Source organism: Oryctolagus cuniculus, chromosome 10 (genome assembly GCF_051225735.1).
Source record: "Oryctolagus cuniculus isolate XC-2025 breed Fujian yellow rabbit chromosome 10, ASM5122573v1, whole genome shotgun sequence".
NCBI lineage: Eukaryota > Metazoa > Chordata > Mammalia > Lagomorpha > Leporidae > Oryctolagus > Oryctolagus cuniculus.
In genome coordinates this window covers 94,112,709-94,138,694 of record NC_142876.1, presented here as the reverse complement: position 1 = coordinate 94,138,694, position 25,986 = coordinate 94,112,709, and the positions used below count along the sequence as shown (strand labels likewise).

The following is a 25,986-nucleotide window of genomic DNA, read 5'->3' as shown; positions in this document are numbered from 1 at the left end:
ACTTCCCTTTTATCCACAGAGAAGGTTTTTATCTTTAAATGTTAAGATAATATTATTTTTGGAAAACCAACTGGGTTCAGACCCACAAGTATGCATGGGGCGAAGTGAGCCAGGCCCACAGGTGCGTTCCAACCTCCAGCTCCAGCAATCTGGTTCTTTTGCGATGCATCCTGTTCAGCTGGAGAAATCCAGACTTTATCTTACTTCTCTCTCGGTCGGGGTTTTCCGAGCCCGGGTGGCAGTGTGGAAAGGCAGGCCCGCGGACCGGCGTCTGACAGTGACTGACAACCACAGCCAAGAGCGCACTCGGCAAATGCACGGCCGGTGTCTCTAACCACAGGCACAAGGCAGTTCTCAGCCCCACCTTGCACATCAGGAGCCTGGGGCTGAGCGAGGTCTCAAGGCGTCTAGTTGACTTCCAGGTTCAAACTGAGGCCCATCTGAACAAGTGGTCCCTCCCCTTGTCCCACACATGCCTCACCCTAGGTCCCCTCGTAGGTGCCCTTAACTCATTCAAGAAAAGGGGGTCAGCCCCAGCTGAATCAGGCCAGACAAAGTGAGTTTGGTTTTTTTTTTCAGCTTCCTTCTCCAATACCCTTCCCCCCACCACCACTTTTTTTGGCTCACACAGTTTAAATAAAAATTTAATTAATTGCCAATTTTAGAAATTCACTGATTTCATGGCTTCTCATGAAAACCAGGATTTTCCTAAAAAAAAAAAAAAATCACACAATATGCTGATACTCTGTGTGGCCATGAGATCAGGAACGCTGGTTGCCAAAGCCATCACACCCTTGGATGGGCCATGGGATGCCTTGGCATTCCTACCCACCCATATCCCCAAAGGCTGCTGAGACACAAGAGGGGTCATGGCCACAGTGCCACTCACCACTCACCACGACTGTTTTTCAAACCCACATATCTCTCAACAGTCAAGGAAGCAAGACACAAGCAATGGGCTTGTATGTATGCCAAGCAAAGGACAAAGTGCGTATGGTCCCACCAACCTAAGCTACACTGTCACCGACACTTGCCTGTCCCTGGAAGCCATCCCACAGGGGACCCTTACACTGTGCACTGCCCACCCCGTTCACTGGGCTTTTTTTTTTTTTTTTTTGACCACTTACCAAGGGCCCCTGGGGACCAAAGGATGGTGACCGCCACTTGATCGTGGCAGGCATACTGGCTGATGGTGATGTTCTGTGCATCAGCAATCACGTGCTTCCCCACTGGGTTCAAGTAGGCGGTGCAGTCTGGAGGGTTGAGAGGACAAGAACACAGTTTTGTTTTTATCTTCAGGAGCATCTCCACAAGTTACGCAGAGCGAGTCTGGTCTGGAGGTGGCCAAAGCCATTCTGTTTTACAGATGTCTGTCTCAGAAGCCCACAGACAACATCAAAGGTTGACTATTGTTTGGGAAACTAGAAGGTGCTATTGAAGCATTGATTCACAGCTCCGCCAGCAGCTGCAGCAGTAGCTGCCACCCGCCCTGGGTTGCACTTGGAGGATAGCTTTGGGAGGATGGTAGACAGTGTGGGGTTTATGCGTGAATCTGGCATTAACTGTTTTTTTGGTTTTTTTCCTATTACATAATTTTACCTCAAACAGTAACTGTATCAATTCAACCGCTTTTCAGTATGAAAGCTATCTGCACAAGGTATGCACACAGCGCCTGAGTGGCAAGGATGCCAATTAGCATTCCCAAAGATAAAACATTTGTTCCAAAACACTATGTGTCATCAAAGACACCCACAATCCCCACTAAATCCCAAGAGCCCCGCGTTCCTCAACAGACACAGCCCCATCCCTCCTTTGATTCTGTCTCAAGACTTTACTCTCTGGCACCTGTCAGCGAAGCCACAGCACGGAAGCAGCTGCTCCACCTGCTCTTGCTAAACACACCTACAAACAACTCCCAGCCAGAATCAGTCTGAGACTTCAGACAATGGCCACAACCTGTTCTGGCCACTCTCACAGGCAGAATCACCGGCCATTCCTGGCCAACACTCATGATTCTCATGCTGCCTCATGTCCAGTCCTCTCCCCATGATTAGCTTCAGATACTTTCTTTTGTATCTGCCGCAGAACATCTTCAGTTCTATCACATGTCCAGAGCCGCCTGGCTACCCCTCTGAAGTCATGTGGTTTCCTTTGGGGCGAGGTATTCCAGGGCATGTCCCAACAAGCCCTTTATGGGAGACCTCTGAAAACTCACAAAAGCTTTCCCTCCCTGGTTGCCTGAGGATCAACCAGTATCATGAATGACACGGTGTCTACTTCGATCAGGAAGTTCATGAGCCACAGGCTACTTCAGAGGAGACAAGTGGTCATTGATGCCCTTTGCCCAGGGAAGGCTACACACAGAAATTTGGGAAAAGGTTCCACTAGCAGAAAGATGTGGAAATTGACAAGACCATACTGGATGGCATCTTTGTATTTGGATTCAGAACCCATTTGGGTGATGGCACGACAACTGGCTTTGGCATGACTTCTGCTTCTTTGGCCTACGCGAAGAAAAATGAACCTAAACATAGAACTGCAAGACACAGCCTGCGTGAGAAGAAAGAGACCTCAAGAAAACAGTGAGACAAACTCTCCAACAGGATGAGGGAAGCCAGAGTGCTGCAAAGGCCAGTGCGGCTGCTGGCGAGAGCAAGCTGGGGACTGGAAACAGCAGCAGGAGCAAAGATTCTACCGCGACTTCATCTGCAGCAAGTGTATAAAGCTGTTAAACAACTTTTAAAAAAGCAAATCACAAAAGACTATTTTTAAAATGTAAAAGCCATCCACATTATCTCACCACTCAGAGGTAACCGTTACTAAGATCCTAATGGACACCCTTCCAAGCCTTCTAACCTACACACAAGATTTCTCCTTTTAAATTTCGTACTGAAGGCTCACACGCACGCACCAGAACGCGGCCCCATCCTCCACACTGCCTTGTATCCTGCCTTCTTGCCTAACCTGACTCTCTGTACTCCTCTAAATGCCATCTGCTTCCAAAACAGGCACCTTTCTATTTCAGGTGCTTCTCCTGAAAGGATATTAATAATGAATAAAAACAAGTTCTGCTTCGGATGAAAATTCACTCTCAAAGCAATCAACAAGTGTTCTCTGGGTGGGTGCAGAAGAGAACTTCAGAATAGGAAAATACGTTTAAACATGTGGTTTAACACCCACATTGTACACACCAGGAACCTACAGCCGTAAAAGATAAGCCAGGACGCTTAGGATTCCACCAGTGGCCATCCCAGCACCAGGACCATCGGTGGCCTCCAAAGGTTCATCCTTGGCTCCTATCATTGTATCAAATTGGCACAGAGCTTTTTCCTTCTAGCACAAGCTCTCAATTAGCTGGCAAGCCTGCAATAATTCTGGCTGGGACCAGCTTCCTGATAAAGACAAAGACAAGACCCTCTCATACTTGTCAAGTGCACACATTTTCATCTGTTGAGGCTACAATGAAAGAGAGACCTTTGACTGAAGCAACTCTAAAAAGCTGCAGGAGCAAAAGCAAAGCTCTTTGTTCATTCTGAAAGCCAAAATGGGAACACTCTTCGGGTTTCTATAAATACAATTATGCAAATATAAAGTCTAAGAATTAAGAAAGTGTACTGCAATCTACACAGGCACACTCTTTCCCAGAGTCTAAACAGGAAACATGATGGCAAGGTCAAAGAAGGCAAGGAGGCTTGTGACATGCACTGATGACACAGGAGTGGAGAAGTAAGATTTTGTAGCTTAGTCAATTTGGAGAAAACCTGCAATTGTCCCTTAGCTATTTCAAACAGAACCCACAGCCAGTCAACTGAGCACCAACAGGAACATCCTTGTGGAAAAGAGAAGTATCTTCTGCAGTGGAAAATGCTGAATAAATGTTTTACCCAGCCTGGATCCAACCACTGGCAAGTCTAAAGTTTTGGATTCTGGTTTCAAAAATTTATGCCCAAATAACATTTTGCCAAAATGCAACGAGTTTCAAACATCTCAGTAGTCAATGCAAGCTGTGAATTAAATTCTAATTACATGTTCAAGGATTAAAAAGAAACTAATGACTAAGGGACAGGCACAGGCCCATGGGCCAAATAGTTAGCATCCTGAAGACAACACGTTTTACAGGTATAGATCCTTTTCACCAAACCCATATTAAATTAGAAAGGAAAATTCTTGTTTGCAGCTGACCGGAAAATTTTGAACTCTCGAATGTAATACAAGATGTGCCAGGACCAAGAGCATGTATTAGAAATTAACTTCCTTACTCAAAGAAAGATGCCTTACACATGTCTTTACTTAACTGAATCGAGTATCATGGACTTGCAAATCTCTCATTACCATCCCAGCATTTACCCAGAAAAAGCACATGCCACTAACATGAAATGTCTGAGTTGCATGTGGAATCTCTCCTTGGTGACTTCAAACACCCGTGCCAGCAACTGTGGGCAGGGATTTGACACACATGTTTGTATCCTGACATTGTTTGACTGCATCCACAACCTCAGTGATTACTCCAGAGGCCTCAGTGTGAGCTAAGCCCCTTCTTTATGCGGATTCATAACTTTCTCCGAGAGATGAATCAGATACGTAGGAGTCCAGCTCCCTCTGGTCATTTTTGCACCTAAATCACAGTTCCTAAGGCTAAAATACTCACAGTCCTATACAACTACCTGCTTATGAAGGAACACAGCTGTTTAGAGGGGATCCTATATGCGTCCTCAGAAAAAGGGCTGCCACGCTGTCCTCGGGAAACAATTCAGCCAGAAAAAGTCACAGTTCTTGAGAAAAGCGGTTAAAAAAAAAGTGCTTGTTTTCACCCCAGTTGACCTGGTTTCTACAATAATAGACAGCAATAACTGAGGATACACTGCAGGCCAGCCACCAAGTTCAGCAGTGAAAAGCATGACTTCGTTAAAGCCTCAAAACAATGCTAGGAGAAGAAAAGCAATCTGTATATTTTATATTAAAAAACCTGAAGCTTGGCTAAGTCCAATCACCTACCACAGCTCACTACAGCTGACAGGTATGGAACTTGGGGTGGGGTGGGGGTAGGGGACGGGGGTCTCAGAACTCAGACCAAGTCAGAGATGGCCAGTTGGAGACCCCTGGGCCAGTCTGGGACACAGATTCACTTGGCCCACTCTGGGCTTATAAACATTTTCAAATAACTGCTCATATGAAAAAATGTAAATTTCCTGCTATTCTTGGAAATCACATCTGGCTACACTCAGTGGGAATTTCTCAAGGCCACAGTGAGCTGGAATCCAAAAGCCAGGGCTCCGCTCAGACCAGACACAGGCGATCCAGTTTGCCACGGTCCCCACCATTCCCTTGCACTTGGGCAGCTTCACTCCCCTGTCTCCACCTGACCCCACCCTCCCTGCTGAGCCCTCCTGGCACGTGCAATGGAATCTAGGGAAGGTCTCTGTGCATGGCTTTGCAGAGCACCATGGAAGGCCCTTGACCCGTGCCAGTTCTAAATCCTCAAAGGGCTTCGCTGAAGCCTGAGCTGCCTCACCTCTCTTGAGAAAGCCAAACAGGTTCAGAAAATTCCTCCCCCTGCAGGACCTACAGGATCCGGGATGAGGCCCGACGAAGTACCCTTGCAGTCTTCGTGGGCAAGCCAGGCACTTACTGTCGTATCTGAAGGTGAGGTTGTGCAGCCCGCTGCTCCTGCTGGCCGGCCCCACTCCCTGTGGGAAAACAAGAGAACGTGAGGTGGAGGCGGCCAAGTTCCTCTCCCAGCACAGACCCCACGGGGTCGGGGTCTCAACCCACGCAGGCCCCACAGTGACTCAGGCTCATGCCGGTCCCCGAGCTTTGCCTCTCCTCTTTCCACTGGCCCAGGAGATTCCCAACTGCCCGGGCAGGGCGGTCATGTTCACTCACTTCCCCCTAAGACGACAGGAGCGGGCTGCTCTGTGCTGAGGGGTTAAATAATTCATTAACAGCAAAATTGGAAGGAAGACCAAAAGCTGCCAGCTGGAGCCCTTCCAGCCGGATCTGCTTTGAACACTGATTGGCTGTAAAATTCGCTTACCAGACGCTCTCATCGGAAAGCTCTATTAAACCACGACAGATAGGCAATTCCTCAAGTCTAAGGAAAGCAGTTTCTCCTTCCAAGACCGGGAATGAGTATGGGAATAAGCCGTTACTTTTAATGAGAAAATTCTTCCCTGCATCCGCACCTATGCTTGGAATACACAGGGTGGGTCATAAAAGCAAACTTAGAAAGACTTTCAGAGCTCTACCTCCTAGCTCTGGCTGCTGTGGCCATCAGCCATCTGCACTACTAATAGCAGGGCTAACAACTCCTCCAGACTTCCCGCCTTAATTACAGTGTCCGCGGAGGGAACGCCGGAACCCTCCCGGTGACCCCGCCTTCCCCTAACCCACCACTTATCCATCATGGGAAAGAGGAGCTACACGTCTGCCCACTCGGGTTTAACTGCCTCTCTAACAACCTGCAAATGTGCCGTCCAGTGTTAATTGCAGAACCCTCCAAAATATGTTAATTTAGAAAGGCTACGTGATGGGAAAAATCCTCTAACCACACAGCTGAAGTTTCCGTTCAGCAAGGAGGATGCTTGGTCTTTAATGGGCAGTCGTTACACGGAGACATGATGTGCGGAACACTCAGAAGGGAAGGGGCCCGGGGTTTCAGGCCACAGCGCCAGCCCAGCCATATGCTCCAGGCATGTTTGTGCTGCTCAGTCTGAGGCCAGGCACGCCCACTGCAACTGGATCCCCGAGCTCAGATGGACACGGACCTTGGGAAAGCACAGCTGTGCACAAAGGGCTGGACACACACACTCCCTCCCCGTTCTGAAGTGAGGACGAAGCAGCCCAGCCCCTGATCCACTGGAGCTCCTTCTTCACAGCTCACCCCCTCCTCCAGCTTTCTTCTGCCTTCTCTTCCTACATACACAAAATTCCAGAACGCCTCACCTGGACAGAAATACTTTGGAAAGGATTGCTACCTTATCAGACTCTTTAAAAAGCAGATTTATTTTATCTGGAAGGCAGAGTTAGAGAAAGAGAGATTTTCCATGTGCTGGTTCACTCCCCAAAGAGCCAAAATGGCCTGGGCTAGGCCAAAGGCAAGAGCTCATCCGGATCTTTCACGTGGGTGCAGGGGCCCAAAGCACTTGGGCCATCTGCCACTGCTTTCCCAGGCACATGGTAGGGAGCTGGATCAGAAGTGGAGCAGCCGGGACTCAAACAGGTGCCCAGATAGAATGCAGCAATGCAGGCAGCGGCTTAATCTGCTACACCACAACGCCGCCCCCTTTTGAGACTCTGAAGAGTGCCCATGACTCCTTAGGGACTAAGTCATGGTCTGCGCTACAGAAGCTCCCCACCCTCTGGATGATGGACACCCACGCAGCAGAGACCATGAAGGAGGCAGTCCCACCCCCTACAACCCTTTGGTAATGCCCAAGACCAAAGCTCAAAACACCCTAACCACACCCTCTTCCTCCCTTACAAACCCCGGGAACAGAAACCCACTCATTCTCTAGGCATTATGCTAGGAATGACATTATGCTCAGGGAATGAAGTGGCATGGTGCTCGGACTTTCAAAGAAGAGTTAACTGGATACCTGGATCACGTTCAAGGCATCCAGACAAGTCTCCAACAACATCCTGGGTCTCCACGAGCCCCCAGCATCAATGGCCAAACGAGATCTATGTAGTTAGGGTGGCGACACCAGCCAGAAATAAGGGCCCAGCACACGAAATGCCATAAGGTGGCACCTGGCAGGGATGAAGGAAGGGCAAGGCTGACATGCAGCAGCTTGAAGGCGGGAAGAGTGACTGGGCCAGAACTGTGGAGGAAACCAGTAAGTACCTCAATCCTGCCTCCCTCCAGCTGGTGACCAAGGGCAAACCACGCTGCTCCACAGGTCTGAGTCTCCCAGCTCTGCGTTGGGAGGGGGCTTGCGGAGGGCCACATGAAGCCACATAGAGGCGGCACATTTCAGAAAGGAAACACATCCCACTCCAGGGGCGCAGGCACTCTGCTGACCCATCAGTCACTTGCCTTATGGGACTTGGTCAGCTCTTCCCCCCGTTCCTGTTTACCCTCCATTTCTTGTGTCGGCTTTCCCTCAGTTTCTGTTGCAACATGTTTTTAGCAGGTATTGAGCGGGCACGCACAATGGCCAATGTGTTGTGGCAAGAAGCCCAAGACAGTGAGATGTGCTACCTCATGCATGCAAGAACCTAAATCCCTCCAAATAAGTTCCTGCAACAGGTGCGGAGCTCTTCACGGAACCAATGAGATCTGCATGTGGCTTCCACTCAACACCCAGTGAGCATTTCACGTGGGCCTAAGCTCTTTGGGGTTAGACCAGCTACCAACCAGACCCTTGGCTGCCACCTTGAGCTCCAAACACACATCTCTGCTCTCCCCTCCCCGCAGTCTGTCGCTGGCTGCAGGCCCTCCTGGACCACTGCTGGTATGGCCTCTGCCCAGCTGCCCAGCCACTCCTTCCTCTACACTCAAATCCCCACCAGGCACTGCCACTGCTCAGCACACGTTCCCAGGCCCTCCCGAGGTCCCAGAAATCCCTTCTCCTCTCATCTCCTCACACAGGAAGCCACGTCTACTCCCCACATCCTGCTTCCCCAACGCCCTGCCCACCCAGCCTAGTCCCAGCCACACAGTGCTCGGGGCCTGCATACTCACTTGCCACAGCGTGACTAGCTCAGCACTTCCGTGGACGAGGATGCCAAGTGGTAATTCCCTTTCCACAGAAAGCCATTCGCCATGGGACCCTGTGAGCACCCAAGCCTGGTCACAGAACCCAGAAGCAGGGGACAGCAGCCCCGGCACCAGACCTTCCGGGCACCGTGAAGAGCTTTCACCCGGAAGTGTTCCAGCACGCTGCTACCTGGCTGTCCTCCGCTAACCCCCAAAGATGCTTTCGCTGCTCCAGAAATCAGCTTAAAAACGGTGTGCCGAGGCTAGCCCACGCCACATGCGCTACTGTGCTCGCCACACTTCACGGTAGATGAATGCCCACACCTAGTCACTGGAACCTGGGACTATGCTGTTTTGTTTTTTAATCTGTTTGGAAGACACAGGAGTGGGTGAGGGACAGTAGAGGAAAGATAAAGATTTGAAGATGCTACACTACTGGTTTTGAGTGCAGGTGGAGGAAGAGAGGGCTAAAGGGCCAAAGAATGCAGGCAGTCCCCAAAAGCTTAGGGCTCACTGCGCAGTTCTGCCCTCCAGAACTATAAAATAATAAAGTTGTGCCATTTGCAGCTCCTGCATTGGTGGGAAGTTATTATACAGGAGGCACTTCAAAAAGCTCAAGGAGAATGACACTAAAAGATGTTTATTTGGGTGCAAAAAAATGGAAATCCATGCAGTTTTTTCACAACATGTACCTTTTCATGAACTTTTAAAAAATATTTATTTATTTGATGGGGCCGGTGCTGTGGCACAGCGGGTAAAGCTGCCGTCTGTAGTACCAACATCCCATATGGGCGCCAGTTCAAGTCCCATGTACTCCACTTCCAATCCAGCTCTCTGTTATGTCCTGGGAAAGCAGTGGAAGATGGCCCAAGCGCGTGGGCCCCTGCACCCATGTGGGAGGCCCGGAAGGAGCTCCTGGCTCCTGGCTTCAGATGGGCCCAGCTCTGGCCATGGTGGCCATTTGGGGAGTGAACCAGTGGATGGAAGACCTCTCTGTCTCTCTGTAACTCTGCCTTTCAAATAAATAAATAAATAATCTTTAAAGAATTACTTATTTAAAAGGCAGAGTCACAGCTACTTTTGCCCCTGATTCTTACTTGTATCGCAGGGAGCTGGACTGGACGTGGTACAGCTGGGACTCACACTGGTGCCCAGATGTGATGCTGCTGCCACGGGTAGAGGCTTAACCTACTACGCCACAGCGTCGGCCCCCATCATACACATTTTTCGTGAACTTTTTGAAGACTCCTCTGCATCATGAGGATCTATTCAACGCAGCACCTGATTCAGAAATGTTCACGGTATTGTTGCTGAGAAGTCTCCTGCCTACCTGATCCCAGAGGACACACCTGGAAGGTGGGAACGCTCGCAGGAGCTGCACTGTCCAAATGCTGTCTGCAGCAGAACCCTGGAGGACTGTGGGAGACGGGGTGGAAAACCAGGCCAGGGCAAAGTCATGGCGGGAACTGGGGCGGGGGGGGGTCCCCAGGAACCCCACCTCTGACAATGACACAAGTTGGATTAGAAGAGTCCCCATGGCCTCCATAACCCCTGCCTGCAGTCCTGGGATTGGCAAATACCGTCGTCAGCCCTGGACAATGATTAGTTTCCTGTCCGAATAAATGAATGCAGGATTAGAACCAGTGACACCTTTCTAGGTGTTACACAGTGACTTGTGGGCTCAGAACCCAGGCCTATACGAAGAGGAAACAGATAGGCGCACATATGAGGCTGGTCCGCAGCTGGGAACTGTGTTTCAGGAGATAATCCCATGCTTACAGCTACTATGCCGTTTTGATATTTAATGAGCTGACAATGAAAAAGACGTATTTGTTGCCTGTTACTGAAAAACCATAAATGCCAAAGCTGTGGCCTCAGGGTGCCGCATTCTTAGTTAATTAACCACCCCCATTGGCTGCACTAACGGGTAGCTTTTAATTTGTTCCAAAGCACCTAAGAAGCAAGTCTTGAAGCCTGGAGCTCTGCTCTGAAATTCCTTTGGTCAGCGCTCTGCAGTAAGCAGACCCGGAAGCAGCAAATGGGAACATTTGTAATGGAGAAAACATCTTTGACTCAGGAAGGAGGGGGAGGTAGCCCTTAAGTGCCATAAAGGAATAAAATGAGCCCCTCACCATGCTCCAGCCATATGGCGTGAAGCAAGATGTCACCAAGCCAGCCACGGGCAGGATCATACACTGAACAGCCAGGAGCAGCCCCCAGGGTTCCCCAAAGGGGCGCCTGGGGATTCTAAACCCCTTAAAGGCACCAACTTCCCACAGCAACACTTCTAATCACGTTCCGAAGGAGCTTAACTGCCATTTTGGAAAAACTGCATTTTGAGGACTGTGCTAAATATAGCACCACCAGCAGCACCCCTTCCACTGGCAGGCAGGCCAAACGGGGAGGCATTCAGATCAGTTAGGGAGTGTTCGGAAAGCTGGTGATGACCAGGGTCTGGGTGAGAATTTAAGTAAGAACACTGTGCAGAAACAACAGAGAGGACGAGGTTTTAAAGGTGCACCTAATAACGATGCAAAACTAAGGCCAACTCAGACTTTCTGTTTGCCATAAAATGTTCCCCATCTTGGGTTTCCAGTGTGTCAATGAGATTAAAAAGAAAAAAAGCCAGGGCTACCAGGCTTAAAATCTGCCGCGGGAACTAACACTTGTGCCTGTGAACCGAGACTCGTGGGAAGGGCAAGAGGTGGCTCAACGTGGGGTCTTTTGATTTCTGTGCTGGTTCAGGCGGTTTCGTAACCAGAGACAGGTCCCACTCACTTCAGTTCAAACTTTTCACAACAACAACAAGTCAGCAAAGGCAGCGGCGCCCCAGGTGATGTAAGCCGAGGGGAATGCTGGTGAACCCCAAACATGAGGTAAATAAATCACTGAGCCAGCCTGGGCCTGGATCTGTTCAAGATATTCCCTGCACATTCGCGGGAGCTGTTCCCTCGCACACATCATGGAGATGCAACCCAGTTCAGCCACGCAGGATGCCAGCAGTCTGCCTCGGGGCGGGAGCGCACCAGCTCCAGGGGGGTGCCGCTGGGTTCCCACCAGCAATTACCACGTCGGGCCCAAAAAGACCTAGAGATCTTAAGCTAATTAAAGAGATTTGCTCAGGGAGGTAGGAAATCACTACTCCAGAGCATGGTCTGTGCACCAGACCAAAGCCGTAATCATGATTCATCTCTGACATGCTGCTAATCAGCACACACATGTTCCTAATTTCACGCTCCCCAAAGGAGAGCTGAAGGGACAATTGTTTCTAAGCTGTAACATGGAGCTGACCCAGGCCAAGTTACCATGTGTCCTGCTTATCAAAAGCAAGGCTCTCGTTTACATGGAAGCTTCTGGTCCTCTCCCCAGTCCACTCACAGAAGGCAACGCTAGGATGTTCAGCTGAGTCGTTGTTCGGAGAGCCGCTCCTCTACATGACAGTGGCCTACGTGGAACTGGACATGTTTGGAAATGTCTCTTCTCCATGCCAGACTGGATCGTTTTCTTACTGCTCTGTTGCTGGAACACACCAGCTGAAGCCCAGAGCTCTCCACACACACACACACACACACACACACACACACACTCATGCACACATGCACATGCCGACCGCCTTCCTGTGTTTAAAAGCAAAGCTCTGCAGTCTCCGTGCCTTTCACAAAGCTACAGGCCAAGTGTCTTTTGCAGGGAGTCTGTGGAGGATCTGGGGCTCTGTGTCCTTCCGTGGCTGAGACTCACAGACAGGCAGTCTGGTTCCGGTTTTCCCCCCATTCTGCAAACGTTCAAGGCGAGCTATAAAACCCGCCTCCGGACAGAGGGCCAGAGCTCCACTCCCAGGCACTCAAAGGAGGAGCGCATGTGGGAGCACTGGCAACTTGAAGGTGACAGTCAGCCCATCTGTAGTTTAAAGAGCACAGGCGGACAGCTCGCAGACACAGATTAACTGCTTTTCTGTAAATGCTGGCCACAAAGAGGAAGCAAACAAGCCACCGCCCAAATGCCCACCCAGCAAATCAGCCACCAGCTCCCTCTCCCTTAGCTGGGAAAGACTTCACTCTAGAAGCCCAAGAGGGCAAAACAGTGATTAGACAAATAGAGGAGGGGGGAAAGTAACAGCTCTAAACATGATTGTTATGCCTAAGCTAGGAGGAAATGTTCGGATCAGAACACAGCTACTAATAAAGAGGCTTGGGACCACACAGAGAGCGGCGCACCGGATTGTGCACAACTTCAAATACCATTTCCGAGGCCCCGGACCGAGTCTCTGAATACCGCGCACATCTGGAATCTGCTTTCACAGCACACGCGCGCCTGCAGGACCGAGGGGGTGGGGGGTGGGGACGTTGCCATGGGGACTCAGCCTCCTCCACCCAGCAGGTCCCTGGCAGGCCCTACACACGTGCTGCCTTCAAAGTGGATTTCAAGAAATCGCAGAAGGCTGCCCTCTTGGGTTTGGATGGCTGATCGAGGCCTTACAGGACATGCTAGAAAGTGGGGTGGACCCTTCCATCAGCCAATGAAGTCTGTCCCCGTGGTGGCCTTGGGCAGAAAAACCTCCTTAAAATAATAGAAACAGCAAGTCGACATTAGACCTTCGTTTCAAAATAAGTGACTTTTTCCAACCTTTTCTCTAGGAGGGAGACAGGCTTCAAGCATCCTTTTAAAATGCACCTGTTCCCTCTCTGCAAGAATCCTTGTCAACTTGCCTGCCACTGGTGGCCCAAGGGGGACCGCAGACTCAGGCTCAGGTTCAAGGCAGCCTTGTCCTTGCCTCTAATCCCACCCCTGCAGGGCCTCTGCCAAGGCAGGGGGTCTTCACTTTGAATCATTGATGACCCTTTTGTTCAGAGCAAACGGTTTCTAGACCCCTTTGGAGAATCCGTGAAAAACAGGCCTTAATCAATTTCTCCAGACATGCGGCTCACAAACCCTGAGGCATTCCCAGAGCTCTTTAAGACACACAAGGGCCTCTGCAGGTTCTCAGGCCCCAGGTTCAAAGCCACCAAGAATCCGGAGAATCCTCCTGGCAATGAGAGGGTTGCAACTGGGTCTGCACACTTCCCTGGGATGCAAACCTCAAAGTGATTTGAGGATTCAGGTAGCACATACACAGACACCCACACATACATCACGACCCCCTTGGGTCCCCTCTGTCCTCCTCATCCTGCCAAGTCTGTCTCCCCAGGACCCCAGGTGGCTCCCAGCCCCATTCCTCTTAGCCCAGGAGCATTCTCAGTCCCGACCAGGACATCCACCCTAAAGCCAGTTCAGACACCTAAAACGTTCCCTCGGAAGATTTCCTGGGGACGGGAGGTGGGGAACAGGGGCAAGGAAGGAACGGTCACCAAACTGTTGTTGGGATGAGAGGGGTCACGGCTCAGGCCTTTGGAGCTCCATCCTGCCCTGGCCCAGGCATGACACTACACAGCAAGTGCACTCTCCTTATGGAGCCACTTCTCTTACAGCAACATCCTGAGATGTCCGGGAGACAGCCTGGGTCTGTAAGTGCCTGTTCCTGTATCTGTGTGTGCGCCCAGCCAGCACACACAGCACAAAAGAAAAAAAAAAAAAAAAAAAAAAAAAAAAAACCCAGGAAGTCAGCAGTGCAGGAGCCAGGTGTTAACACTTAGAGCATCCTGCCCAGCCCCCTCCGGCTTGAAGCAGGCTGCCAGGGAGCCGGACACAGCAATTAGGCCCTTCCCGGGGCGGGCGCCTTTGTCCCCTCACTAACATCATTAGTGTCTGACTTCCTGTGCACAACGGGGCCGGGGGGGGGGGGGGGGGGGGGCGGGGGGGGGCGGGGGCATTGCTGGCTGACCGGGGCAGGGCATCAGACTTCCTTTGTCAAAGACCCTCAAATGTTAACAAGCATGTGAACAAGCTTCTTCTCTCCCCCGCTCCAGCCCACCACTCTCAATAGTTCTCAGCAGTCTTGGGTCTCCCGGACTAGCAGCAACCTGGAGAGAAATAAAAAAGTCTGCAGATCGATCGGGCTTCCAAAGCTGATTTCCTGAAGCCTTTCTGCCAGGCACACACCGCACACTTGCTGACTGCTGCTGGTTCCCAGCCTGCACTGCTTAGGGTGACGTGAACACAGGCGAAGGCGTGCAGCCAACATCTGAGTCCCCCAGCTGTGCCACGCGCAGCCCAGGGCCCTGCGAAGCATCCACATGTGCTCAGGGACTACAGCGCGAGATGGTCTCAATGCAGGGAGCAGCTGAAGGGCTGAGCTACACCCAGAAGCTTCAGACAAACATGGTTCAGATGTGAAAATGGGCTGAGTGTGAGTGGCCCTTCAGTCACCTTCCCCTACCGTCACCATCCCCTGCCAGGAAAAGGGACTTCAAGAAGTTCACGGAAAATTAAAAATAAATGAATTCTGATGCAAAGAAATTGAAATCCGTGCACGCACATCTTCAAGACATTCACAGAAAATACATACGATTAAAAGACACTACGCATGGATTTCATTTTTTTTCTACCACGTATGTTTTCCTTTCCATAAGCTTTTTTTTTTTTAAAGATTTATTTATTTATTTGAAAGGCAGAGTTATGGAGAAGCAGAGGCAGAGAGAGAGAGAGAAAGGTCTTCTATCTGCTGGTTCACTCTCCAAACGACCACAATGTCTGGAGTTGGGCCAATCCGAAGCCAGGAGCCAGGAGCTTTTTCCGGGTCTCCCAAGTGGGTGCAGGGGCCCAAAGACTTGGCCCATCTTCCATTGCTTTCCCAGGCCATAGCAGAGAGCTGGATCAGAAGTGGAGCAGCCAGGACTCAAACTGGAACCCATGTGGGGTGCCAAGACTGCAGGCGGCAGCTTTACCTGCTACACAGCAGTGCCGGCTATTCCACAAACTTTTTTTTTTTTTGACAGGCAGAGTGGACAGTGAGAGAGAGAGACAGAGAGAAAGGTCTTCCTTTTGCCGTTGGTTCACCCTCCAATGGTCGCCGCGGCCGGCACGCTGCGGCCGGCACACTGCGCTGATCCGAAGGCAGGAGCCAGGTACTTATCCTGGTCTCCCATGGGGTGCAGGGCCCAAGGACTTGGGCCATCCTCCACTGCACTCCTGGGCCACAGCAGAGAGCTGGCCTGGAAGAGGGGCAACCGGGACAGAATCCAGCGCCCCGACCGGGACTAGAACCCGGTGTGCCGGCGCCGCAAGGTGGAGGATTAGCCTAGTAAGCCGACCCCAGCCTGTTCCACAAACTTTTAAAAGTCCCTTTGTATTATCACTGCCAGAACAAAATGCACTAAAGTCCTCTCATTCACCCTCTCAGCCCTCCCAACAGAGTATTTCAGCTTTTTATTCACAGGCACATATTCCTTTGGGAATCTACGGAGAGCTGGGGCATGTACACTGGCACACAGTATTTTAGGAGGCTTCTGGACCCCAGAAAGCCCACCAGCACCTCTCATCTGCCAGCCTTAGAGTCTCGCTTCCCTCAACAGCCTGGTAACCTAACACCGGGTCTGCTGAATGACACAGAGTGGTTTTCCTTTGGCAACTGACAACAAAATTCAAACTCAGGAGGAAAGTGGCTGGAGGGGAGATCCCAGTTTTAAATAAAACACTGGACTGATGCTGTCTAATTGAACCCCTTAAAGGCAGTATCTGTGACAGCTCAGTGATGGAACACCTTCTCAGAGATGTTGGGATGCATGAAGTTTACAAAGTGGCAACAATCCTTTATACAGTAAGCAGAGGGGCTCTATCACTTTTCAGACCTCTGGGGACCTGTCATGTCTCCAGTCAAGTCAGTTTCATTGAATCAAACTGAAAAATGACCTCTGAGGTGACTAAGTCTTATTCCATCTTTTTTCCCCCTTGAATGTGGAAGAAAACATTCCTGGTATCCAGGAGATGAAGAAAACAGCTGATTTCCCCTCTCCTGCTCAACTGCCTTTGCAGTGTGGTGTTTGTGGTCAACACACAAAAGCAGGTTAGGTTGGGACATGTTTTGAAATATGTACCCAGGAGTCCCTACGAAGGCTAATTTGAAACCCCAACTTTCCAAAATGAGGACTAATCTCCAGCTCTGGCTGCTCCGCCAGCCCCAGCAAAACACATGCAAACCTCAAAACTGGTACACAGCAAAGGACGCCATGACTCACCTGATGCTAGGTCCCCTGCACAGGTGTATTACAATGGACATTACAAGTTTCAAAGGGCAGATAATTTCACTGCTGCTTGTGATTTTTACCTTTTGCCAAACTAATTCTAGAATAGTGGGCAATCAGAAGGATATATTCCAACACTAATGATCCCTACAACTTTATGTCTCCCCACTTCTTGGAAAGAAGCCAGCAGTCTCCCTTTAAGCTAGAAGCAGTAAATCTTGAGGACTCGCTTTCCTAATTTCCAAGGATACCACATGGAATTCCCATTAAGACACATACATGCAACCACACAAGCACACAGTGACACACCGATCAACTCACACTGATGTATTTAGGCCAGGAAATAACTGTTTACCAACAAGCAGTCAGCTTTGTTTTCATTTCCCTGAAGAGCTAGCATGTCATTCTGCAAGGGAGAGCAAAGAATGATATAAAAATGAAGGACCACTGTTGCAACTGATTTCAGGTGGAGATAAATGTTCCCTGTGGGGGAAGGGGGATGGTGAAAAAAGATGGAGTAAGACTTAGTCACCTTAGAGGTCGTTTTTCAGCATTGCCAGGACGAAAGGTCTCCCTGCTTTCCCTCTGCAAGGATTTCTGGCATGGATTGGTACAGAGGGCCAAGGACAAAGTAAATTCACTGGGAGGCAGACTGGCAAACAGAATAGCGGGTAGGAGCACATTTCCTCCCCTGACGAGGAGGCCCTGGGGGTGGTGAGTCCCTGTCCCTCTCCTGCAGGGCTGAGGCCAGCAAAGGTCCCACACGATCTTCTTCCTGACCTGTCAACAGGAAGAAATCAACAGGTCTTGTCTCCGTCATTGGGCTTCCCATGGAGAAATGTTTACAAAACCAGAGCTCTAGGGTGTAAATAAATTAGAAGCCTGCAGTACTTTGTCATTAAGCTAGCATGAAGAAGTGTTTACTAGAAAAGATTTAAAAGAATGATTAAATACTAAAAGAAAAAAAGGAAGTTCCAAACATTTCAGCTAAAATGATTTCACGCTGAGAACAGGGAGCTGGGTCAATGTGAAGCCAAGACTTCAGGTGAGCTCAGATCCAAGGCCAGCACATCCCCATGCACAAGGCCTGGTGGACGGGAGGCTGGGGCTGGAGGGCACCAGCCCCAGGCTGCTATTTTCCCAACTGCCCATACGTGCTGGGATATCCAGCCTCTCAAACAGAGATGCCCTAAGAGTAGATTTTCAAGGTTCCAGGCAAACTATAGGCTTTCTTTTAAGGAGAACTTCATTATTTCTGGAAATATAACAAGTTCAAGACAAAAAACAACAAAACTAAGTCCAAATAAGAATAGGAAATCCTCCCAAGCCTCCCCCACCTCTTACTTTGAAAAGACTCTTCAAGGTGGTCTCTGTTGCCTGCATCACAGAGACAATTAAATCCTCAGATACAAAACATTCTGGGAGAAACACACATGGGACCAGAAACTCACAAGGTGACAGGGTCACGAGGTCAAACTCTTTCCAAGAGTCCAGCCAGCCCTGACCACCCATCACTTCCTCCTATCGGAAAGCACCATTACCGAGCAGTCGTAGTGCTGGTCCTGTCACCTGCCATACAGCAGGACAGATGTATCCATGAGGCTACTCAGCACACAGGGCACACGTGTTGATTTCTCAGTCCGCTGACTACTCACGTGGCTATCGCAAACACTATTCTGTAGAGTAACTGGATTACTAGAACTTACCCTGCATGTTTCTTGTAAATTACATAAATTTTAAGGATTTTATGATTAGTTGGCCACTCTCATGTGAATAACATAACTGTATAAAGTGAAAAGGGAACCTGGCAAATCCAGGAAGTGACTGACAACATCCTCCCTCCTGCCCAGTAATCGTATTACGGCTGTGTGGAAACCTAAGACCTCCAGCTCTTTTCAGAGAGTCAGGGCTGCTGGGAAAACACCACTGTGCACGTCTGATTGTACAGGACAATCTCAGGAGGCTGAACAATTTGCTGGTTAAAAATTAGAAATTCCAGTTTGTGATTAGGATCGCAACACGTGGGTAGCCTGAGTTCTGAACGACAAGGAATGATCCGTATCTCAGAAACTTAGCTCTCCCTAAAAGCATTTAGCTGCACCCTGAGGTTCTCTCCTCCTCATTTATTCATGAGAAACCTCAGCAAATGCATCAGAATTTATTAACCAGATGTCTCAAGCACCTTAAGTATGCTTTTGCATGGGGGGCAACATTTTGAGTGACTGGGGACAAAGCTAAATGTGACCCCTACCTGCAAGTGTTTGTAATTCATTTTGGAAAACAAAGCTAAGAGACGTGAAACTACAAATACAGCAGATAAGGTTGTGCTTTATACACCGAACGTGTTCAGTTATGCAACTGAGTGCCAAGTGAAATAGGGTTTCAGAAGAGTAGCTGAACAGAGGCGAGAGAAGTGTCCCCAGAGCAGAGGCGGGCATCTTGCTGCATGGTGAGGGTGAGCCTCGGGCTGGGTGGCAGGGAAAGAAAGCTGTTTGGGGCAGACAGAGACCCACAAGCGCCTGTAACCAAGCCCAGCGCATGGTGAGCAGTCAGCAAAACTCCCTGGGGATGACACAGAGCCTTTCGTCACCCAGGACACACAGGCTTCGGGCAGCTCTGGAATCATTGAGCACCTCCGCTCGGTCTAAAAAGAGAGGCACCGCGGGGCTGGGACGGGAAGTGGGCTCAGCCTCACCCATGGTGCATCATGGAGTCAGGCAGGACCCAAGGAGGTCCTTCCAGCACACGGCTGGATTTGGCATACAAGAGCTCAGGGAACAGGGTCCTGATGCAGGCCGCAGAGGCAGTGGGCCAGGCAGGGAAGACTTACACTGACTTCTCAGCTCCCAGCTCTGATGTTGCCCAGCCCTGGCTACTGCTGACGTCTGGGGAGTAAACCAGCCAGGAGCTCTCTGTCTCTCCCTAAGGGTGAACCAAATGAATGAGAGAACTGAATCTAAAGGGTGAGTCAAAGGCCGTGGGTTGGCAATTGAGGTGCCACAGACAAAGCAGAGCAGAGCGGAGCTAAGGTCTCATTAACATATTCTCTTATTTTCAACACAGACCTGACTCTGCCCCTAATCCAGACAGAAGTTGTTCCAAGCAGGAAGGAGGTGAGTCCCGCTCACCATCCGCTTCCAATTTTCACCCAATCTTCCCTCACGGCACACACTGAATTAGAGGAGCACCATGGAGGCCCAAGGTGAAGTCTCCAAAGCGTTTCTCTCATCTTCCCCCGTGCCGCACACCTTGACCTTCCGGGTCCGCGTCCCGGATAAGCCAGCGCCGGGCTCCCAGGCAGAACTCACTCAACACCGAAGGGCCCCTGGAAGCAGTGGTTCCTCCACAGCCTATACCAACTCTTCCTCGAAAGCCCTAATGATCAGAAGCACTACAGACCCACTCCGAAACTCAGACGTGGGCACAGGACGACAGATCCCATGGGTTTCACTTACATAATGCACCTGAGCAGTCAAATGTGTAGAACCAGGAAGTTGCGTGGTGGCAGCCAGGGGCTGGGAGGGGAAGACAGAGGAGTGGGGAAGTTACTGCTGAAAGGGGGTGAAGTTTTGGTCCAAGGGGACGAGGTGGTTCCAGACATGGATGGAGGCGAATGGACCGCACACCTGAGGGATGACTAAACCAGTAAGGTTTATATTATACACATTTTGCACAATTAAAAAAAAAAATCAGAAAAGGGGAAGCTGCAGTAGCTAAGTAGTAATAACAAATTGGAGTTGTGGCCACATTTGCAGGAAGAACTAGGAAGGCAGAAGCCTGGAGCCAGGCAGATGGGGTACCGGGAAACTGCAGCTCCCAGGGAGAGGGAGGATAAAGGGACAGTCTGAGACATGGCAAATATGATGCCAAGGTGACTGCTGAGGGAAGCTGGGAGACAGTGATCTTACAGCACCAAAAAGAACACAGGGAAGGAGGGTCTTGAGGATATAGAGACCACGGTGTTGGCATGCCATATGGGCACCGGTTCAAGTCCCAGCTGCTCCACTTCCCATCCAGCTCTCTGCGAATGCACCTGGGAAAGCAGTGGAGGATGGTCCAAGTGCTTGGGTCCCTGCACCCATGTGAGAGACCCAGATGAAGCTCGTGGCTCCTGGTTTCAGATCGGCCCAGCTCCGGCTGTTGCAGCCATTTGGAAAAGTAAACCAGTGGATGGAAGATCTCACTCTCTCTGTCTCTAACTTTTCCTTGCAAATAAATAAACCTTTAAAAAAATCCACATAGTGAGAGTCAGGTGGCTACAGAGTACGTTCTCATGACACCATGGTGTTTGGGGGAAATGTAGGATTAGGAGGTAGGAAGTCATGCTAGAGAACCTTTAGGACAGATGAGCTCATTGACAAGGCGATAGAAACAATGAACAGGAGGTCTACAAATCATAGAAAGAAGGGGCAGGAATTTGGCCTGGTGGTCAAGATGTCCACACCCCACTTCAGGGAACCTGGGTTCAAGCCTCAGCTGCAGCTCCTGATTCCAATTTCCCGCTGATGCAGACCCTGGGAGGCAGCAGTGAGGGTCAAGTAATTGAGTTTCTGTCACTCAAGTGGGGACACCGCATTGAGCTCCTAGCTCCTGGCTCCTGGCTCTGGCCCCAGCCCAGCCCCAAATGTTACAGGCATTTGGAGTGAATCAGAGCACCCCTCTTCCCCCTCCCCGTGTGTGTGTGTGTGTGTGTGTGTGTGTGTGTGTTTCTGCCTCTCAAAATGACAGAAAGCTAGGAACTGAGATTCTCAGGAGCATCCATAGTTAGGGCTGAAAAGGAAAAACTGACTGAAAAAGAGAGACTAGTGAGGAAAGAGAATGAAATAGAATATTAGAAAGATTCAGTAGGTTACAGACAAAAGAATGTAAGACAGATGTGTTTAACATGAAAACTATCTTTTCTTTAAAAGAAAAAAATTATTTATTTGAAAGAGTTACAGAGGGAGAGGAGAATAGAGACAAAGACAAAGAGAATGAGAATGTGTCCACTGTCTGCTGGTTCACTCATCAGTTGCAATGGCTGAGGCTGGGCCAGGGCAAAGCTAGGAGCCAGGAACTGCACCTGGTCTCCCACTTAGGTGGCAGAGACCCAAGTACTCGGTCCATCTTCTGTTGCTTTCCCAGGTGCCTACATAGTGAGATGGATCAGAAATAGAGCATTCGGGGTTGGCTCCATGGCACAGCAGGTTAAAGCCCTGGCCTGCAATGTCAGCATCCAATATGGGTGCTGGTTCGAGTCCTGGCTGCTCCACTTCCAATCCAGTTCTCTGTTATGATCTGGGAAAGCAGTAGAAGATAGCCCAAGCCCTTGGGACCCTGTACCTACCTTCTGATTGGCTCAGCTCACCACTGCAGCCGTGACCTACCTACCTACCTACCTACCTCCCTCCCTCCCTCTCTCTAACTCTTTCGAATAAATAAAGTGAGTTTTAAAGGGCCAGCACCATGGCACAGTAGGTTAATCCTCCACCTGCGGCGCTGTCACCCCATATGGGCACTGGAACTAGTCCCGGCTGCTCCTCTTCCAGTCCAGCTCTCTACTGTGGCCTGGGAAAGCAGTAGAAGATGGCCCAAGTCCCTGGACCCCTGCACCCACGTGGGAGACCGGAAGAAGCACCTGGCTCCTGGCTTCAGATTGGCGCAGCTCCAACCGTTGCGGCCAACTGGGGAGTGAACCAATGGAAGGAAGACCTTTCTCTTTGTCTCTCCCCCTCAGTGAAGAAGTCCACGTAACACACCAGACTACCTGGGTTTAATATCTGCATCCAGCTAAGGCAGACGCTGGGAGTAGCTGTAGAGCCTCAAGTGACTGAGTTCCTGCCACCCACTACTGAGTTCCTAGCTCAGTCGCAGTGATTGTGGGAATTTGGAGAATGAACCACTGGTTAGAGGAGCTCTCTTGCACCTTCTCTCTCTCCTTCTCTGCTTGTCTAATCAATATATTCTTTTAATCACAAAATAGCTTTTCCATATTAACTCCCAAGTTCCTTGCTGGTTTTACAGGATAAATAGAAAACATTAAAAGGACCATCTAAATAATAGTGTTTCCTATGTTTGAAAACTTAAAAAAAGAAAAGAAAAAAGAAAAAAGAAAAGAAAAGAAAAGAAAAGAAAAGAAAAGAAAAAGAAACCCTGTACTAAAAAGGCCATTGGTTCTGTCAGGCCCCTGTGTGCACGTGAGAGCCCAGCGCTGTGCGAAGCCGCCCGCATGCTCCCGAGGCTGCCAGGACAGCCCTCTAACCTCCAATGTATGGAGAAGAACGGAGGGACCCCAAGCCACAGCACCTCAATATTTCTTATCATATTTTTTGATCCATTGTTGTTTTTTGTTTTTGAGAGGCAGAGTTACAGAGAGACAGAGGGAGAGACAAACAGAGAGGCCTTCCATCCGCTGGTTCATCTTCCAATAGCTGCAATGGCCAGAACTGGGTCAATCCAAAGCCAGGAGCCAGGAGCTTCTTCCAGTCTCCAACGTGGATGCAGGGGCCCAGCACTGGGTCATCATCCACTGCTATCCCAGACCACTAGAAGAGAGCTGGAAGATTAGCAGCCACAACACGAATTAGCATCCATGTAAGTTGCCTACGCCACAGGTGGAGGCTTAGCTTACTATGCCACAGTGCTGGCCCCCGATTCATTATTTTAAGATAGTAAAATCTCTCTACAATTCTGAAACAATTCTATCTAGAAAATGTAGAGGCAACCAACACTGAACTACTAGTTCATATCAGGTCATTTTTTTTTCTAAAACCAAGTACTTCTAACTAGCTGGTCTAATAGGTAGCATTTAGAAAAAACCTGACTGCTTCCCAGAACTCAAAGAGCAATCGACATTCAATAGATTATTGGTGATCGAATTAAACTTCAGTTCTGGAAAACTTTTTGCTGAAAGCAGGGAAGTTTCTGCATGACGGCCCTAGACAAGTGTTCATTTTCAGACCACTCGTTATTCAATATTGCCACCACGTGACTGACACACGTCCACAGCACTGTCAGCCCAAGTGGCTCGGTTTGAGCCTCATGACAGAAGACCTTCTTCCCCCAAAGTAGGGGGAAAGCTGAAGCGCAAACTTGAAAATAATCTGTGTGGAACATTACAGAGTTCACTTCCAGACACCCTAACAGGTGCAGGCAATGTCAGACTCTGAGAAACAGTGACCATGACACTGGTTATTATCATTCATGAACATTTTCCGGGCAGCAGCGAAGCTGACTCTCGTGCCTTGAAGACGCCACACCGATGGCTTCCCGAAGTTACAACTGTAACTCAGCAGCCTAGTTTTTCAGGGCGTGAAAATGACAGCTGCAGTCACCAGTCTGAACAGAATCAAGTTCCCCAAGACAGCAAATGCCTTTTGGTCTCATCTGTGAGAGCGCCACACTCATCTCTTCCACAGGTCTCCCCACACTACAGGAACCCCAGGTCAACATCTTAGTGGACTGACAGTGATGGAAGATCAGTCCTGTGGGTTTTATTTAGCATTTCCTAAGCAACAAGGGGCTCCTAGATTCAACCACCTAAGAAGAAAACAAACATTGTCTGATAACAGGAAGATGGACTCCATCTTCCACTGCAGGCCCTGGGCTCTCCAACCTGGCCGTCTTGATCTGATCCTATCTATGCTGTGGTCATCAAGAGGGCAGTGCGTGGGAGGGAAGGCAGAACAGCCAGGCCTGCGAGCACCCCAGGATCCCAAGCTCAAACACTTACAGTCGGAAACCAGCCAGAGTAATCTCCGAAAGGGACACGTGGCGCCACTTCCTCCTTTCCCCACCCCCACCAAAAATAACGGACCATAAACTTTTAGCGCCTCTCAAAGACTTCCAGAGAGGCCTATAGGACAACATTCAGGCCCAGCAAAGGATTCTCAGACCAGCACAGTTCTTCCTTTTACTGCTCCATTAAAACACGAGCGCACAGGACTTGTCAACAAAGGCATCAGTTCCGGGTTTTTTGTTTTTTCGCTTGAAAATCTGGGAGCCAATACATTCCTTCTGGGAATTCAGGGTAAGAGTTTTACAAAAACAGCATCCAGATGTGCTGAAAAACTCAGTCTGTTCTTTCTTTAGGGGAGGAGCAGAGGGGGAAACAATGGGTGGGAGAGACATTTTATTAAAAATGGAAAAGGTTATTGGTTTTTCTTGGCTCGCACACCGGGTTCGCTCGCGGCTGACAGACAACGCAGGGGCGCCCGCGGCAGAACCAGAGCCCCGTCCTTCCTGCCCGGGTGCGGGGGGGAGGCAGAGCCTCAGCAAACTCTCCAACTTCCAGATTGGCCTCACTGGCAATGGTGCTGAAACAGGGGTCGTGGAAGCTGGAGACTATGAAAGCCAAAAAAAAAAAAAAAAAAAAAAAATCTCAGGTAAGAACGGAGCATTTCCGCGTTAAAAACAAACATGTTTGGGATAAAAACTCTCATTTTTAAAATAAGGATTTTTTTAAGGGCTGGCTTTGTGGCACAGCAGGTTAGGCCACAGCCTGCACCTGGTGTGGGCACCAGTTCATATCCCAGCCACTCCACTTCTGTGCCTGGGAAAGCAGCAGAACATGGCCCAAGTGCTTGGACTCCTGCATATCCGTATGGGAGACCTGGATGGAGTGCCAGTCTCCTGGATTGGTAATCTGGGGAGTGAATCACTGAATCTTTTTTCAAAGATTATTTATTTGAAAGGCAAAAGTTACAGAGAGAGGAAAGACACAGAGAAATAGAGGAAGATCTCCCATCCTCTGGTTCGCTCTCTAAATGGCCACAACAGGGCTGGGCCAGGCTAAAGTGGAGTTGGGAGCTTCTTCCAGGGCTCCCATGTGGTACAGAGACCCAAGTCCTCAGGCCATCCTCGATCAGCAGGGAGTTGCACTAGAAGTAGAGCAGCCGGGACATGAACCAGCAGCCTCACAGGCCACAGCCTAACCCACCATGCCACAACACCAGCTTCTAAGTAAAACTTTATAAGTAACCAGATACATTTTTTTAACCAATGGGCTTTGCTGAGGCTCACAGGCAGTGCAGAGCCCTCCTGAGCCGCAGGGAGACCGCAGCAGGCTTCTTCCAGCTTGCCTGCACCTTCAGAAGTGCGGGGGGCGGGCTCCAGGCACTGGGGGTAAATGAGTGTTTTAAACAGAGCATAAATAAGGTAGGCAGAGAATCAGGCATATATTATGAATAAAAA

General features: G+C 49.8%; 1 protein-coding gene and 1 pseudogene across 4 annotated transcripts in view; one reads left to right on the top strand and one right to left on the bottom strand.

Moving 5' to 3' along the window:
* IL17RD (interleukin 17 receptor D) overlaps positions 1 to 25,986 on the bottom strand; it is a 69,512-nt gene that overhangs the window by 22,059 nt on the left and 21,467 nt on the right. For 2 of the 4 annotated variants that reach the window (XM_002713259.6, XM_089306050.1), the window contains exons 2-3: positions 5,630 to 5,687; positions 1,128 to 1,253 (exon numbers count right to left, since the gene is read on the bottom strand). In XM_002713259.6, the coding sequence (XP_002713305.3) occupies positions 1,128 to 1,253; positions 5,630 to 5,687 (184 nt within the window). Of the gene's footprint in view, positions 1 to 1,127; positions 1,254 to 5,512; positions 5,688 to 5,883; positions 5,903 to 25,986 lie in introns of those variants that run through there. The other 2 variants (XM_089306051.1, XM_017343892.4) reach the window with 2 other exon arrangements.
* On the top strand, positions 2,133 to 2,695 carry LOC149124344 (small ribosomal subunit protein eS24 pseudogene; annotated as a pseudogene).